The sequence below is a fragment of the Rhinoraja longicauda genome, chromosome 3, assembly GCF_053455715.1.
Source record: "Rhinoraja longicauda isolate Sanriku21f chromosome 3, sRhiLon1.1, whole genome shotgun sequence".
Classification (NCBI taxonomy): Eukaryota; Metazoa; Chordata; class Chondrichthyes; order Rajiformes; family Arhynchobatidae; genus Rhinoraja; species Rhinoraja longicauda.
Genome location: NC_135955.1, coordinates 46,227,468 through 46,245,044, shown reverse-complemented (window position 1 = coordinate 46,245,044; position 17,577 = coordinate 46,227,468). Strand labels below are relative to the sequence as shown.

The window sequence follows — 17,577 nt, the reverse complement described above, 5'->3', positions numbered from 1 at the left end:
ACCTACTGACTCCCCTCCAAGGTCCACACCATACTGACTTGGAAGTTACCCGCATTGTTTATTTGTTGCTGGGTTAAATCCTGGGGTTCATTATTGTATTGCATTATCAGAGCAGCTTTATTAGAACTGCAGTGGTACAATGAGATGGCACATGAACTGCCCACTCAAGGACAATTAAGGATGGGCAATAAATGCTGACCTTGCCTGCGATGCCCAGATCCAGAAAAATGAATAACTAAAATCAATTTTGGAGAAACATCAATAAATCAATAGACAAATATTTAGCCCTACACACTGCTATGTGCAAACTTCAGAAATTGAAGATTTTTTTCTACTTTGTACTTTTTTGTTTATAAGTTGCGTGATTTGAAGATGAGGAAAGAAAATTGAATAAAGGATGATTAACGGGGAAAGGTCATGTGATAAGACTTCAGGGAAATGAATGCCAAGGATAGTCTTAGCCTAATTAAGAAGACACAACAAATGGAGATACATGATTGACTTTAGTGCTCTGGATAGGAATGTGAAAAAAACAATTTACAAATTTGATCCCTAAAACTGAAGTGCACAAATTATGCACACACTTAGACAATTTGAGTTAATTGGTGATAAAATTGCACTTGAAAATCCAGAGGATGGTGAATACTGCATGTGAACTACAACAAATCTGGTCAGGATTGAATAACATCCCTAGAAACAAATGCTTTTTTTTTTGATGAGGAAAGTAACAGCAATAATACTTCAGACCAATAAACTGACATTTGCACATTTCTCCACAGATGAATTAATTTTCATCCCTCCTTGATCTGTCAGCTATTTCCAGCGCAATCAATTCTGATGGTTCAACTGACAAACATAAACCATAAAAATCTGCATTTGTTATTTAATCCATTTTATTGCACTTTTTTTCAGGTTTCAATATGAGCAGCATTTTGCTTTTGCATTAGGAAAGATGACACATCTGACTGAAGAGGGTTTGGTCATGTGTACAATACACACATCGAAGCAGACTATCTTTTCATTCTCTTCCTTGTTTTATCTATTATACATGCCTGGAGTGCATATGTCTGGCATATGCAGACCTGTAATCCAATATAGGTCAGAACATTTAGGAGAAAATTGAAATGGGATAATACAAAGTCCGAATTGGAGGGCAAGTAATGGGAGGTAAGCATGCAGTGTTGGCACAGTTAGTGATGTTTTAAGTAGATTCGGTCATCCTGGATGAGTGGCTAATATTTCCTAATATTTAGGAAATAGAATTCTCTCAGATCATGCAGATGATGTTTCATAAATTTATGCATAAATCTGAATAATCTCTTGGACATAATAATAAAGTAAGATGACAAAATGTTTCTGTTGCAAACTGAGATACAGGATCGAATAGATATGTTTCTGCTGCTTATTCCTGAAACTAACAATATGGGAAGACTCTGCCACTGACTATATTCTGCTCATGTCATGTGCCTTATAAGAGGTGGGCAAAAGTTCCACTCCTTTCAAGGCAAATTGGAAACTCCAAGAACAGCAAGGCCCAACCAGGTCTCCGCTGCTTTCTCCCAGGGATGTCTTCATGTTGCAGCCAGGTTTACAGTAAGGAACTTGTGAACATTTTTACACCACTCTATTCTAACTCCAGATCTCAATATGACCATTTGTTTATTCTGGTAAGGGGAAGGAAAACAACACAAATGTCATTAGGATACATTTAAGACAAACAAAATAAGCAGGTGGCAGCAGAATAAATCAGAAAAAAGCTGATGTAACTGACTCAAGATTTAAGTGGTTTTGAAGGAAGAGGCAACTTACATGGCTGTTGAGAAGAGTGCTTCTGTGAGCTGTCAAACCATCAGACTTCTGGAGTGTCTCAATCGCCATTTCAATCTGATGATAGATAGCATTAAAAAAGAGCTCAAGACAAGACAGTAAAAGCAGATTTAATTGAACACACAAATAAATGAAAGAATATTTAAGGCACAACAGAATTTTTTAGTGAGCAGGTTCCCAATGACATATTTATCCTGTTGAGTGCTTAATTTTGTAAACAATTTATAAGCAAAAGACTTCCTAAAGTGAAATTCACATTAATAAACTAAAAATAAATGTGAGTAATGCAGAAAAAATTATTATCTATGCCTCATGCTAAACAATGCATCCATCACCTGCAACCTATACATTTTGTACAATGCTTGTTAAATTGCATGGACTGGGCCATCTGTATATCATGCAGCATGTATCAATTTTACATTGTACAGCACATATCAAACTGGGTACATTCCATCTAATACTCAAATCAGCTACAGTGTGGTCTGCAATTTGTATCAGATAAATGATTTATTTCACAGGCCATATTTGTGCACCAATTGTGCCTGTATTGTGTGTAGATAAACGACAGCGACAAAATGCTGGAAATGTTTTGAAGGTGCAAATAGTCAAGATTACAAAGAATTTCATGTGGATGAATTGGTGGTTTTTGTCCTGTTGGTTGTTGGCCCTGGAAAGGCTTTGAATCGTTGGGATGGGTTGATTTGGGGTTGAATCATTGAATGACTCAATTATCTAATGATCTACATGATTGCTCCTCTTAAATTCCTGTCGAGGATGTGGGCAGTAGAGGATTTGATCATTGTTACTTCAACTGATCACCAAGGGAACTGGTAAGACTTTCTCTTACAGATTCGCAATAAAACACTATTTGTTGGGACTTTTTTCAATTAATTTCTCCAATTATTTTGCAAGAATTGAAATTAGTTGATTTTCTTATCATATTTTTCTTTCAGCCTTCAGTAATTAATCTGTACTCAGTAGTTTAAGAACAAGGATGTAAGCTTAATAAAAGTGATGGTTGACTCTTGCTGAAATAAACTAAATTAATGCCCAATCAAATAAAAAGATTTTCCAAATATCCCTTCATATCAAAATTCATTACGTTATCTATGTGTGTGAGACCTGAATCTACAGCTTTTCTATAAGGTTTACACGGATAGGTTTGATTCTTCCAAAAAAGCATTAGAGTTCAAATACCTGCAATGTACATATCTTCTAAGTTAAATCGGCCTAATTAATAAATTAATTAATCAATTAAGAGAATAATTTATTTGCTCAGAATTCGTCCTGATTAATAATTTTCTTGAACGATTTCAGTAGATTATTTTCCAAGAATGTGGATAAGAGAATAATTTCTTTGCTCAGAATTAATTAATTAATTAAGTCTGAGCAAAGAAATTATTCTCTTATCCACATTCTTGGAAAATAATCTACTGAAATCGTTCAAGAAAATTATTAATCAGGACGAATTAGGGATGGGCACTAAAATGCCATATTTACTACATTGCCAATATCTTGAAATACATTTTGAAAGCTCACCGTTCGGATATAACCATGAACCAAGGCCATAGGACAATAAAAGGATAACAAACTGTCATGTTGTCTCTTGGTTGATCACAACTTGAGCTCTAAACATATCTGAGAAGGGCAACTGGGCTCGATTAGAGACTAAATTAAAACAAGTGCGATTCCAAAGCTTGTTAACTGTTTGGGACAACTATCACTGGATTAATACAATCAAGAAAAGATATAGAAAACATTGAGGCACGGGATTCTAAGTGGCAAGTAACATCACAATAACCATCACGAAGAAGGGAATTTCTACCCACCTACCTTGACATCCAATGGCATTATTCATAATGGAATCATCCATAATCAATGCCCGGGGATGGGAGAAGTACCTATGATCAGAATCATTTCTGGACTGGCCAAATAAATAAAGAGCAGGTCAGGCTGTAAGATCAGGCTAAAACCCTATAGTGACTGAGGAACTCTTTGACCATCCTCAGGTGCAAGGCAAAAGTTAGTAATGTAATGGAATGATTAGGCTTTATGGTTATGCTCCAACAATATTTGAGAAAATTGATGTCCTCAGGAAAAAGGAGCCCACTTTACTGACACTCCACTCACCACCTTAACCATGCACTTTCTCCATCAAATGCACACAGTGACTACATTGCCTATTATGTGCAAAATTAAAAGCAGTTACTTGCCTAAATTACTCTGATAGCGCCTCTCAAGCCTGTACTATCTGCCACCAAGAAAGGGCTGCTGGCACATGGGAACAAAAACCCAGCAATTTCTTCTCTAAGTCACACATAATTCTGGCATAAAGCTGTATGACTGCTCAGTTACAGATATATCTAAACATAGCACAAAAAGTAAGGAAATTTGTGTTTGGTAGATTATTTCTTTGTTGTAACAATGCTTCTTGGCAATAAATCTTATACCGTTGGAAAGCCTGTTTATTTCCCTTTTAAATGGTGCCACATTTGTAAAGAACATGCATTTGTGGGATGAGCAGCAGAGCTGAGTATATGGGTTGCGCCCATGAAAAATTTGCCAAATCTTCTCTGCCAATGCCAAACAGGTTATTCTGCTGTTGCTATTGACTCTTGTTTTGAGCTTCTGGTACCCCCAGGTGCTGACAATCTGGTGCCTGATTGGCACCTGATTGGCAGCATCTGTGAGCATGGGCCCTGCTACAGTGGTCAGTAGGTGTCTGCTCCAAGAATCGGCATGCCACGTTTGACTGATCTGGATAGGGCCCGTGCGATAGGGCAACTTCAAGCTGGTGTTCCGCAAAACCAAGTTGCGGCATTATTTGGAGTGAGCCCTAGTACCATCTCCAAAGTGAAGGCCAAGTTCCATATAACGGGGGATGTCAGAGACAGGCCACGAAGTGGGCGTCCCAAGAAGACGACACCCGAAGAAGACCGTTTCCTCACCCTGTCAGCACTTAGGAACCGTAGGCTGTCTTCTACAGATTTGCAGTCAAGGTTTGCAGGACGATATGGCCGACGGCTCTCTGCCCAGACAATTCGGAACAGACTGCACGCAGCCGATCTCCGGTCTCATAGGGCTGCCAGGAGGCCTGCCATGACTGCCCTTCACCGTCAGGCCCGTTTGCGCTGGTGTCGGCAACACGTGCACTGGAACCTGAACATGTGGAGGAACGTTATGTTCAGCGATGAGTCCAGATTCTGCCTACGGCAGTTGGATCATAGGGTCAAAGTGCGGAGAAGACGCGGAGAACGCTATGCTGAATGCTGCACCGATAGAGTAACATCTTTTGGTGGAGGCAGTGTGATGGTGTGGGGCGGCATCTCCCTCACTGGAAAAACAAGGCTTGTCATCATTGGAGGCAATCTCAATGCAGAGAGATATCGAGATGAGATTCTGCAACCAGTGGCAATCCCATATCTCCACAGTCTGGGACCGAACTCTATCCTCCAAGATGACAATGCTCGCCCCCACAGAGCAGGGTTTCTCAGAGACTACCTCCAGAATTTGGGAGTGGAGAGGATGGAATGGCCTGCCAGCAGTCCTGACCTCAACCCCATTGAACACTTGTGGGATCAGCTTGGGCGTGCTGTTCGTGCCAGAGTGACCAACACAACCACGTTGGCTGACTTGCGACAAATGCTGGTTGAAGAATGGGATGCCATCCCACAACAGTGTGTGACCAGGCTGGTGACCAGCATGAGGAGGAGGTGCCAGGCTGTTGTGGCTGTGTATGGTTCTTCCACACGCTACTGAGGCTCCTGTTTATTAAATGAATAAATTGTTAAATTGCCAATAGACAATAGACAATAGACAATAGACAATAGGTGCAGGAGTAGGCCATTCAGCCCTTCGAGCCAGCACCGCCATTCAATGCGATCATGGCTGATCACTATCAATCAGTACCCCGTTCCTGCCTTCTCCCCATACCCCCTCACTCCGCTATCCTTAAGAGCTCTATCCAGCTCTCTCTTGAAAGCATCCAACGAACTGGCCTCCACTGCCTTCTGAGGCAGAGAATTCCACACCTTCACCACCCTCTGATATGTCAATATGTCTTGTTTCTTCAGACTTCAATCATCCAATCCACCAAACAACACCGAACAAGAGTCAATGGCAGAATAAGCTGTTTGGCATTGGCAGAGAAGATTTGGCAGATTTTTCATGGGCGCAACCCACATACTCAGCTCTGCTGCTCATCCCACAAATGCATGTTCCTTACAAATGTGGCACCATTTAAAAGAGAAATAAACAGGCTTTCCAACGGTATGAGATTTATTGCCAAGAAGCATTGTTACAACAAAGAAATAATCTACCAAACACAAATTTCCTTACTTTTTGTGCTATGTTTTAATTCCTGGAAAGTTCGATCTCAAAATATTTTGGAGTACCCCTACCAGAGGAATTGCTGTGGTACAAGATGTTGGCACACCATCCTCTTCTCAATGGTTAGTAGAAATGGTTGCCTCACTGGAATAGCACAATGCATGACTGGATTACAAAGACAGCATCTTCAAATATTTAATTTATAAGATATAATCTTTTCTGGCATTTATTGCCTATTCCTAATTACCCTTGTGAAGGTGGTTGTGAAACACTGTGGTGGAACTGCTGTTGTCCTTCCTGTGCAGGAATGTCTATAGTGCTGTTCAGGAAACAGTTCCAGGATTTATTCCCAACGATGATGGAGGTGCAGCGATAATTTTCCAAATCAGGATCGTATGCTACCTAGAGAGCAACTATCATGTGATGCTTTCATGCTCCTGCAGCTCTTTTCTTGGTGTTGATAGGGAATCATGGGCTTGCGAGGTTGGAGTAGTCCAGACAAGTAACCCGCAATGTATTTTGTAAATGATACACATTGAATCATGATATAGCTTCAAGTCAGAATGGTTGGTGACGTTGAGAATCTGCGGACTTTGGTGTTAACGTCCACCTGCTACCCTTAACTTTCTTGATGGTTACTGTCTGAGTATCAAAATAGCCAAGGCGGTGTAGCTGGAATGCATTTTGCAGACAAAAGATAATGCATCCACTGTGTGCCTGTGAAGGGAGTGAATACCAATGATGGATGGGTGTGGTGGGAGGTAATCAAACAAGATGGCTTGTCCTGGATGGTTGACCACGATTCTCCTAATTTGTAACTTTTAAATGGCGAAAAGGCAATGGGATATCAGTGATGAGATATTTCCTTAAGGATACCTTATCTCTGATGTGCTATTGTATCTACACAATGTTGATGACTTTGTGACAGTAACTTCATTGAATGGTTAGACCCTATCTTGTTGGAAATGGTCATTTGCTGGTACCTTTGTGGTCTAAATGTTACTTGTCACTGTTGCAATCTTTCTGCATTATTTCCAAAGAAGTTGCAATCTTTCTGCATTATTTCCAAATAAGTTGCAATTGGAATTGTTCATCAAGTAGTCATGTGTGAACATTCCCACTTCTGACGCTAAGAAGGTCATTCCGGATGATTGGGCTCAGGCGGCAGCCTAAACAATTCCTGCTGTGATGTCCTGGAGCTGGAATAATCATGCTGAGAATTTTCTTCCTTGTCAGCAAGTTCAATTATTTCAACCGTACTTCAAAATTTAGTTTACACACTCCAGACTACCTCTTCTATACCTGGGTCAATAATAGTTGTAGAATGCAGAAACGGGTCAATTGGCCTGCCATGTCCATGCCGATCATCAAGAAACAATCTATCGTTATCCCATTTCCAAGAACTTGGTCCATCGCCTTCTACATGCTGGCAATTCAATAGTTCATCCGGATACTTCTTAAATGTTGTGATAATACCTGCCCCTATGTTACCTGTTTTGTTAACTGCTGATAGACATATGTATTTTAAAATAGGAATGGATGGATGTTCAAGATCAGGAAAGCAGACTATTATCTGAATGGTGGCCGATTAGGAGAAGGGGAGATGCAACGAGACCTGGGTGTCGTGGTACACCAGTCATTGAAAGTAGGCATGCAGGTGCAGCAGGCAGTGAAGAAAGCGAATGGTATGTTGGCATTCATAGCGAGGGGATTTGAGTATAGGAGCAGGGAGGTTCTGCTGCAGTTGTACAGGGCATTGGTGAGACCACACCTGGAGTATTGCATACAGTTTTGGTCTCCTAATCTGAGGAAAGACATTCTTACCATAGAGGGAGTACAGAGAAGGTTCACCAGATTGATTCCTGGGATGGCAGGACTTTCATATGAAGAAAGACTGGATAGACTCGGCTTGTACTCGCTGGAATTTAGAAGATTGAGGGGGGGATCTTATAGAAACTTACAAAATTCTTAAGGGGTTGGACAGGCTAGATGCAGGAAGATTGTTCCCGATGTTGGGGAAGTCCAGAACACGGGGTCACAGTTTAAGGATAAAGGGGAAGTCTTTTAGGACCGATATGAGATTTTCTTTTTTCACACAGAGAGTGGTGAATCTGTGGAATTCTCTGCCACAGAAGGTAGTTGAGGCCAGTTCATTGGCTATATTTAAGAGGGAGTTAGATGTGGCCCTTGTGGCTAAAGGGATCAGGGGGTATGGAGAGAAGGCAGGTACGGGATACTGAGTTGGATGATCAGGCATGATCATATTGAATGGCGGTGCAGGCTCGAAGGGCCGAATGGCCTACTCCTGCACCTATTTTCTATGTTTCGATGTTTCTATGTTAATTTCTTTATACATTCAGTAGCAATATGTTCTGTATTGAAAGAAGCAGCAATAATCATTGAAACATGTTCTGTAGTTAATTGAAGCCTCAGAAAATCAATTCAGTTCATTCCTTAATTGATTGAAGTGGTAGAATTGCTAATATAGTAATTTTATCTTCTTTGGTTGTAAAGTTAATTGTGTTGACTTGAGACTGTAGCCTCAAACTAAAATGAGTCTTAGTTTATTTCTTTGAAGATGCTCAAGGTTGTGCAGAGTATCTGATTAGGAGTGCCAAAAATACCATTATTTCTGAGATTTGTTGCATTCAAATCCAGTTAGAATAGGTTTAATGTAATTTAAAAAAAAAGAAAATATGGCATAAAATCAAATTGTAATTAAATTAAAAAAAATCATATACTTTGAAGGAGCCACCTGCTTGCCTGCAGTCCATCTGTCTTTTGTGTTTTTTGTTGTTTTTGTATGAATTGTAGTTTTAATATGGTGTAGTGTTTGTATGTTATGTGTGGGGGTGGGGGGAGGGAACGGGAACTGTAACATTGTCTCTCCCGAGCGGAGACGCGACCTTTGTTTCTGTGTCGTGTCTCCGTTCCCGCTGCGGCCTACCACCGGCCATGCACCTGGGACCACCTGGGGCTCTGGTTCGCAGATCCCGCGGCCCGGACTCACCACCTGCGGCGCTGGCTGCCTTCGGAGGCTGCGGGAGCGGCTGCGACTCGTCTCCGGAGGTTCCGGCGCGGGCCGCGTGGACGTCGGAAGCCCGCAGGCCCCTGGATGGGGGCCGACATCGGGAGCTCCGGCAGCGGCAGCGCCTTTGCCCACCCCGAATCGCGGGGCTTGGGTCGGCCCGCCGCGGACCTTTCACCGTCCGGCGCGGCCTGAAATAGGCCGCGGGATTTTCTTGGACAGCGGGAGCCCCGACCGCCCAGACGTGGCAACTCCAACAGCCTGACCACGGGGGAAGACGGCAGGGGAAGAGAAAAAGACATTCTGGCCTTCCAGCACAATGAGGAGGGGACTGGAGGAGACTCACTGTGATGGATGTTTCTTTTGTTTAGTGTTAGTTTATGATTGTATGTGTTATTGCATTTTTATTGATTATTCTTATTGGTCTTATTGTTGAACTGCGGGTAATGTTTCATTTCACTACACATTTATGTGTATGTGACAAATAAATGACTATTGACTATTGATTGACTACTTTATAAATGACAAAATTAATGCATTTTTCATTCTGAAGTCTACATGTACAGTTATTCCAGACGGAAATTGAAAATTCACTAATATGTACTTACAACGATAATAGGTTTGGTCAGTCTAAACCAATCTCCCAAGGGCAACAATCTATAATAAAAAACCTGGAAAACTTACAAAGGGAAAGGATGGCTGCCATTGTTAAAGGACTCTCATTGGGTCCTCATACAAGAATATCATTTTGCACAGCTGACTGGCGAGTACTTGATGTTGATAATGGATGTTCAAATTGGAAAGTTGTTCATGTTTACTGATCTTGAAGCATACCGTGATAGAAAAATCCATGAGAATTCGATCTAATACTAACCCAGTGCAGGAAGCGAACGTTAATGATTTTTACAAGTGTTTTTGTGGCAGGGTGTTATCAGTGAGGTTCCAAACGTTTCAGCTGTGATTCATTGCTTGTTGTTACATGCATTCATGATTTAGGGTGTATAATAAAAATGCTTGCAGATGACATAAACACACATGTGGTTGACAGGGAGGAAGGGAGGAAAGAAGCTTTCAATTGGTCAGAATATTGACAAATGTAATTCAATCCAGAGAAGAATTCCTTTGGAGATTTGTAACAAAACAAAGGAATGTACAACAAAGGGAAGATATTGAGAAGTGTGAAGGAACTGAAGAATCTTGGAATGGATGTCCACATCCTTACAATTAGCAGGGTGGATGGACAAAAGTAGTTAAGGCAGAAAATCTTGAGTAAAACAGGAAATGCTGGAGTGGAGTAACCCAAAATGTCACCTACCCGTTCCTTCCATAGATGCTGCCTGAATTGCTGAGTTACTCCAGCATTTTGCTCAAGATTTTAGCATTGGTAGTTCTTTGCTCCAATACAGAAATTCTTTGCAGCTAACTTTTATGAATGAGTTTAAACATGAACTTAATTAATGATTATAATTTAATTAATGATTAGAAACAAGAAACTAGGAACTGATCGTTCTTATTTGGTTTTAGTTACTTATCTTTACATAATCCAACACTCTAGATAAATCCAGTTGTTGTCTTGAACATATACAAATAACGATCGTATTGAAAGTATAAATCACATTATGATACCTGAAAATAAAATTGACTCTTACTCATTGTATTTTTCAGCTCTGATGGATATTTTTAATCAATTAAACGTATTAAATATTACAGCAGATGACGATGTTTGCTGTATAACTCATATAATCCACTGTGCCACTGTTTGGGAATCCCCACAAACTCACGTGGCCCCATTACTGAGTTCCTTTTAAACTCACCAATATCCATTTCCCAAGCTCACTTTTAACGCATCAGGTTCAATACAAAGTTTTTGACACTACTATGTAACATCTTATAAAAAAGTGAAGTAAATGTGCAGACACAAGAAAATTCAGATCTTGAGCAAAAAAAAACTACTGGAGCTCAGCAGGTTAGGTAGTATCTGCGGAGGGAATGGACAGACGATGTTTCAGGTTGGCACTCTTCTTCATACTGATCTTTTTAAAGTAAAAATGTGTTCAGGTATTATTTGGGTTGACATCCAATATTCCTGACAATATATTTAATCACAGATAAGCTGAGAAAAAGATTGTGCTAAGTCTGGACCTTCTTAAGTTGCAATTTCTTTGATATTTTCCTCTTTTTTTCCCTTTCTCTAATGCCCTTTCAGTGAACATTATAGTTATCAATTTTTCACAACTGTCCTCGTTTTCTTGCCATAACTTTGCAGTGCTTGGAAGAAATCTCAATTACATATTTAAGCAGGATTTCTGCCCACACTTCTTACAATGTCAAGGAGGTGAAGTTGGAGAAGATCAGACAAATATCTCAGGCTACGATTCAGACAGTTTGTTGAGAACTAACCAATTCCACCCTTCGATTGTGGGTTTAATAAAATCTGATTTTCTTTCACATTATTTTGTAGCATTTGGCATTTGGTTTGGAAAGCACAAATTAAATTACAATTTTAAAATCTCCACGCGGCAGGCAACTTTGTTCACAATTAATGGAGATAAATAATCTGGATTATAGACAAGCATGAAATAACTGCAAAATGTCTGCGTCAATGAAGCAATTAAAATGGACCTCATTATTTTATAAACTGGAGACCAGGCCTGCTCACAAACATCTATGCAAAACCACGATGATAAATTAAATAATCATTGTTTTTATTATTGTTGTACCTGTTTACACTGGAGCTGTGGTGCATGAGTATGGGAGCCAGCAAATGCTTAAAATAGATTAGGGGATGCCAAGCAAATTGAAAGCTTTGTCCTAGATAACGTTAAACTGTTGGACCTGGTCTCTTCCAGGTAAATGGACAGTATGCCATCACACTCTTGTGCGCATTGTAAAGTTAAACTCTCGTTATAATGGACCATGTATCCATTATTGTTGATTGTCTATTACAACTGAGTAAGGTATTGCCAGTGTATAAGTAGTAGAAATAAACAAAGGACACAAAGCGCTGGAATAACTCAGCAGATCAGGCAGCATCTCTGGAGAACATGGATCGGTGGCATTTCGGGTTAAGACCCTTCTTCAGACTCTCGGTCTGGAGCAGGCCCTGGAATCCAGGTGAGTTGACCGCCCTGGCCTGCTGGTAGCCGGGGGAGAGGTGAGGATTGGCGGAGTCTTTGGTCGCACCCGGAATGCAGGCAAGGGTTGACGGTGGCGGGCACAGCCTGAAAGCAACCGAGGATGCTGTGTGGGGCAGCGATGGCAACAGAAGGTCTGGCTTGGAAGCGGCGTGAGGCATGGGTGCGGCTGATGCTGCAAGCGGTCCGGGAGGAAGCGCAAGCTAGGAGCTAGGAAGCGTAAGTTGCAGGGGAAGCGGCACGAGCCAGGATGGTGTCGGTAGGTCAGTCATCTACAACTGAAATCCATTATAAAGAGTTAGGTTAAAACAAGGGTTTGCTGTATTGACATGGCTGCTCCAATCATGTTTCTGATCAATGGAGATGCCCTCGAAGATTGAAAGTTGGGACTTTGGCAATGATAATGCTATGGAACATCAAAAGGAAGATGGTTTCCAACACTCACGTGGGCAATGTAAACTTTGCTTGTCACTGAACAGCCCATGCATGTTCAAATGTTTTAGAATGAAAATAAAACATGCTGGAAATGCTCAGCAGCTCAGACAGCAAATGTGGAAAGAGTTAATATTTCAAGCGGACCCTTTCTCATAACTGGGAAAGGAGAGAACAAGTTGCAGGGAGGGTGGGCAAGAATGTATCATATAAAGGGGGTTTCTCAGGATGGGGCCAAGTTTGATGTGTTGATGAACTGTTGAAGAAGCCAGATGAGTGCATGACCTGTCCAATGGTTCCAGCATTTTCCATTTTATTTCACATTTTCAGCATCTATGGTTTCTTGATTTTTATTTTGAAAAAGCTAATTTGGCTCTTAAATTTGTACACAAAATTTCTGCTTATGAAATGAAATATTGCATGACTGTCAGAATTCATGCATTATTTTTATTTAAATTAGGTTAAAATAAAAATGTTGAGACTTGAAGAAAGTGCAATTTTAAAGAATCAAAAATTTTAAAACTAATTACGCAGTCGTCTTTCAGTAGCTAAAGAGGTCCGATTTTAAAAAAAATCTGCTAACATTGTGCTGGAAATCATGAACTATATAATCGAAAATGCAAATATGTACTGAACTACAAGATTCAGCACGAGTAACTCATTATAATGTATTTAGTGTGCAGGCTACATTTTCTACAAGTGTTGCAAGACTAATGAATTAAAAGTATGAGTAATGATAAAAACAGCAGCTGTTTAAAGAGTGTGGTTGCATTTTAACTAGTTTGTTGTTTTTATTACATCGATGATCAACAATGGCAGGCCAGCAAAAGGAATAGAAGCAGAACTTCATTCAAAATGTCATCATCAAAATGTTTTAAAATATGTGTAACAAGAGAACTATTCTCCGAGTCACAAAGTAAAGCCAATATATATGAAAGTGGACATTTAAGTGAACATAGTCTCTTCTATCTATAAGTGAGAAGAGAAGAGTAACATGGTAACAACATCAATGTGAAGTTATGTCCATGCCTTTATAATATTGCATTTTGCGAGTTAAACCAGGGCAGGGCCGACGCAGTGAATGGCACAGCCCTGGAAGTGTTGGAGAGCAGAGGAGTGCAGACTCATAGTTCCTTGAAAGTCGCAGCACAGGTAGATAGGGTGGTCAAAAAGGGCTTCATCGGTATTGAGTATAAAGTTGGGATGTTTTGTTGCAGTTGTACAAGACGTTGGTGAGGTCGTATTTGGAATGTTGTGTTCAGTTATAGTCACCCTGCTGTAGGAAGGATGTTATTAAGCTGGAAAGAGTGCAGAGAAGATTTACCAGGATGCTGCCAGCACTTGAGTGCCTGAGCTATAGGGAGAGGTTGGGCTGGCTCGGACTGTCGATCTTATGGAGGTGTAGAAGATCATGAGGGAAATAGATAGGGTAAATGCACACTCTTTTACCCAGAGCAGAGGAATCAAGAACCAGGGGACATTGGATTTAAGGAGAGAGGGGAAAGATTTAATAAGAACCTGAGGGCCATCTTATTCACATGGAGGGCCATGGGTCAATGGAATGAACTGCCAGTGTTTAGTTTAGTTTTGTTTATTGTCACGTGTACCGAGGTACAGTGAAAAGTTTTTTTTTTGTTGCGTGCGAACCAGACAGTGGAAAGACTTCACATGATTGCAATCAAGCCGTCCACAGTGTACAGATACAGTGGCCTCCATAATGTTTAGGAGAAAGGGCCATCATTTATTTATTTGCCTCTGTACTCCACAATTTGAGATTTGTAATAGAAAAAAATCACATGTGGTTAAAGTGCACATTGTCAGATTTTATTAAAGGGTATTTTTATACATTTTGGTTTCACCATGTAGAAATTACAGCTGTGTTTCTTCATAGTCCCCCCCATTTCAGGGCACCATAATGTTTGGGACACATGGCTTCACAGGTGTCTGTAATTGCTCAGGTGTGTTTAATTGCCTCCTTAATGCAGGTATAAGAGAGTTCTCAGCATCTAGTCTTTTCTCCAGTCTTTCCATCACCCTTGGAAACTTTTATTGCTGTTTATTAACATGAGGACCAAAGTTGTGCCAATGAAAGTCAAAGAAGCCATTATGACACTGAGAAACAAGAATAAAACTGTTAGAGACTCAGCCACACCTTAGGCTTACCAAAATCAACTGTTTGGAACATCATTAAAAAGAGAGCACTGGTGAGCTCACGAATCGCAAAGGGACTGGCAGGCCAAGGAAGACCTCCACAGCTGATGACAGAAGAATTCTCTCTATAATAAAGAAAAATCCCCAAACACCTGTCCGACAGATCAGAAACATTCTTCAGGAGTCAGGTGTGGATTTGTCAATGACCACTGTCCGCAGAAGACTTCATGAACAGAAATACAGAGGCTACACTGCAAGATGCAAACCACTGGTTAGCCGCAAAAATAGGATGGCCAGGTAACAGTTTACCGAGAAGTACTTAAAAGAGCATCCACAGTTCTGGAAAAAGGTCTCGTGGACAGATGAGATGAAGATTAACATATCAGAGTGATGGCAAGAGCAAAGTATGGAGGAGAGAAGGAACTGCCCAAGTTCCAAAGCATACCACCTCATCTGTGAAACACGGTGGTGGGGGGGGTTATGGCCTGGGCATGTATGACTGCTGAAGGTACTGGCTCACTTATCTTCAATGATGATACAACTACTGACGGTAGTAGCATAATGAATTCTGAAGTGGAAAGACACATTTTATCTGCTCAAGTTCAAACAAATGCCTCAAAACACATTGGCCGGTGGTTCATTGGCAAGACAATAATCCCAAACATACTGCTAAAGCAACAAAGGAGTTTTTCAAAGCGAAAAAATGGTCAATTTTTGAGTGGCCTGGTCAATTCTTGAGTGGCCAAGTCAATCACCTGATCTGAACCCAATTGAGAATGCTTTTATATGCTGAAGAGAAAACTGAAGGGGTTTAGTCCCCAAACCAAGCATAAGCTAAAGATGGCTGAAATACAGGCCTGGCAGAGCATCACCAGAGAAGACATCCAGCAACTGGTGATGTCCATGAATCACAGACTTCAAGCAGTCATTCCATGGAAAGGATATGCAAAGAAATACTAAGCATGACTACTTTCATTTACATGATGTTGCTGTGTCCCAAACATTATGGTGCCCTGAAATGGGGGGGACTATGTATAAATACTGCTGTAATTGCTGCATGGTGAAACCAAAATGTATAAAAATGGCCTTTATTAAAATCTGACAATGTGCACTTTAACCATATGTGATTTTTTTTCTGTTACAAATCTCAAATTGTGGAGTACAGAAGCATATAAATAAATGTCCCAAAAATTATGGAGGGCACTGTACATGATAAAGGGAATAACATTTAATGCAAGATAAAGTTCAGTAGTTTGATTAAAGACATTCCGAGGGTCTACAATGAGGTAGATAGTAGCTCAGGACCACTCTCTAGTTGTTGATTGGATAGTTCAGTTGCCTGATAACAGCTGGGAAGAAACTGTCCCTGAATTTGGAGGTATGTGCTTTCACACTTCTGTACCTCTTGCCTGATGGGAGAGGGGAGAAGCGGGAGTGGCAGGGGTGAGACTCATCCTTGATTATGCTGGTGGCCTTGCCGAGGCAGCATGGAGTGTAGTTGTGGGAGTTGAGGAAGGCACTACAACAATATTTAAAAGGCATTTGGACAGGTATAGAGATAGGAAATGTTTAGAGAAATATGGGCCAAATATGTGCAGATGGGACTAGTATGGGCAAATTGGGCTGAAGGACCTAGGTTTCCCTACAGTACTTCTCAATGACAATTAGGCATGGGCAATGAATGTTCGCCTTTCCAGCGATGCCCAGATTCTGAAAAAATAATGTTTATAAAAATGCTCTTTGTTAATCCTGTAAGAATCGTGTTTGCTTCAATCAGATCACCTCACTCTTTTTTTAAAAGAAAAATACACAAAGTACTGGAATAGCTCAGTGGGTCAGGCAGTGTTTCGGGAGTGCATAAGATCACATGTGCTGGGTGCAGAATTAGGCCACTTGGCCCATCAAGTCTCTCCAACATTCAATCATGGCTGTCCTATCTTTCTCTCTCAACCCATTCTCCCCATAACCCCTGACATCCTTCCTAATCAAGAATCTGTCAATCTACACCTTAAAAATATATCCATTAATGGCCTCCACAGATGAATTCCACTGATTCACCTCCTTCTGACAAAAGGAATTCCTCCTCATCTCCTTTCTAAAGGTACGTCCTTTTATTCTGAGGCTATGGCCACTGGTCCTAGTGTCACCCACGTGTGGAAATATCCTCTCCACATTCACTCTATCCAGACCTTTCACTATTTGATAAGTTTCAAAGGGGTCCCCCCTCATCCTACTAAACTCCAGTGGGTACAGGCCAGTGCCTTCAAACACTGATCATATGTTAACCCAATCATTTCTGGGTTCATTCTCGTAAACCTCCTCTGGACCGTTTCCATCGCCTGCACATCCTTCCTCAAATATAGGGCCCAAAACTGCTCACAATACTCCAAATGCGATCTGACCAGTGCCTTATAAAGCCTCAGCATTACTTCCTGATTTTGTATTCTAGCCCTCTCAAAATAAATGCTAGCATTGCATATGCCTTCCTTACTACCGATTCAATTTGCAAATTAATTTTTTGAGAATCCTGCACCAGCCAATTTCCAGCCCCTGCACCGACTCCTGTGGAACACCGCTAATCACTGGCGGCCAACCAGAGAAAGCCCACTTTCTTGCCACTCTTTGCCTGCCATGCGTCCAACCTGCTATCCATGCCAGAATTTTCCTTCTGATACC

The 17,577-nt window shown here is 40.9% G+C and overlaps 1 protein-coding gene across 1 annotated transcript in view; it reads right to left on the bottom strand.

Moving 5' to 3' along the window:
- rfx3 (regulatory factor X, 3 (influences HLA class II expression)) overlaps positions 1 to 17,577 on the bottom strand; it is a 205,048-nt gene that overhangs the window by 47,222 nt on the left and 140,249 nt on the right. The window contains exon 6 of the mRNA XM_078396064.1: positions 1,810 to 1,884. Coding sequence (XP_078252190.1) covers positions 1,810 to 1,884 — 75 coding nt within the window. The remainder of the gene's footprint in view (positions 1 to 1,809; positions 1,885 to 17,577) is intronic.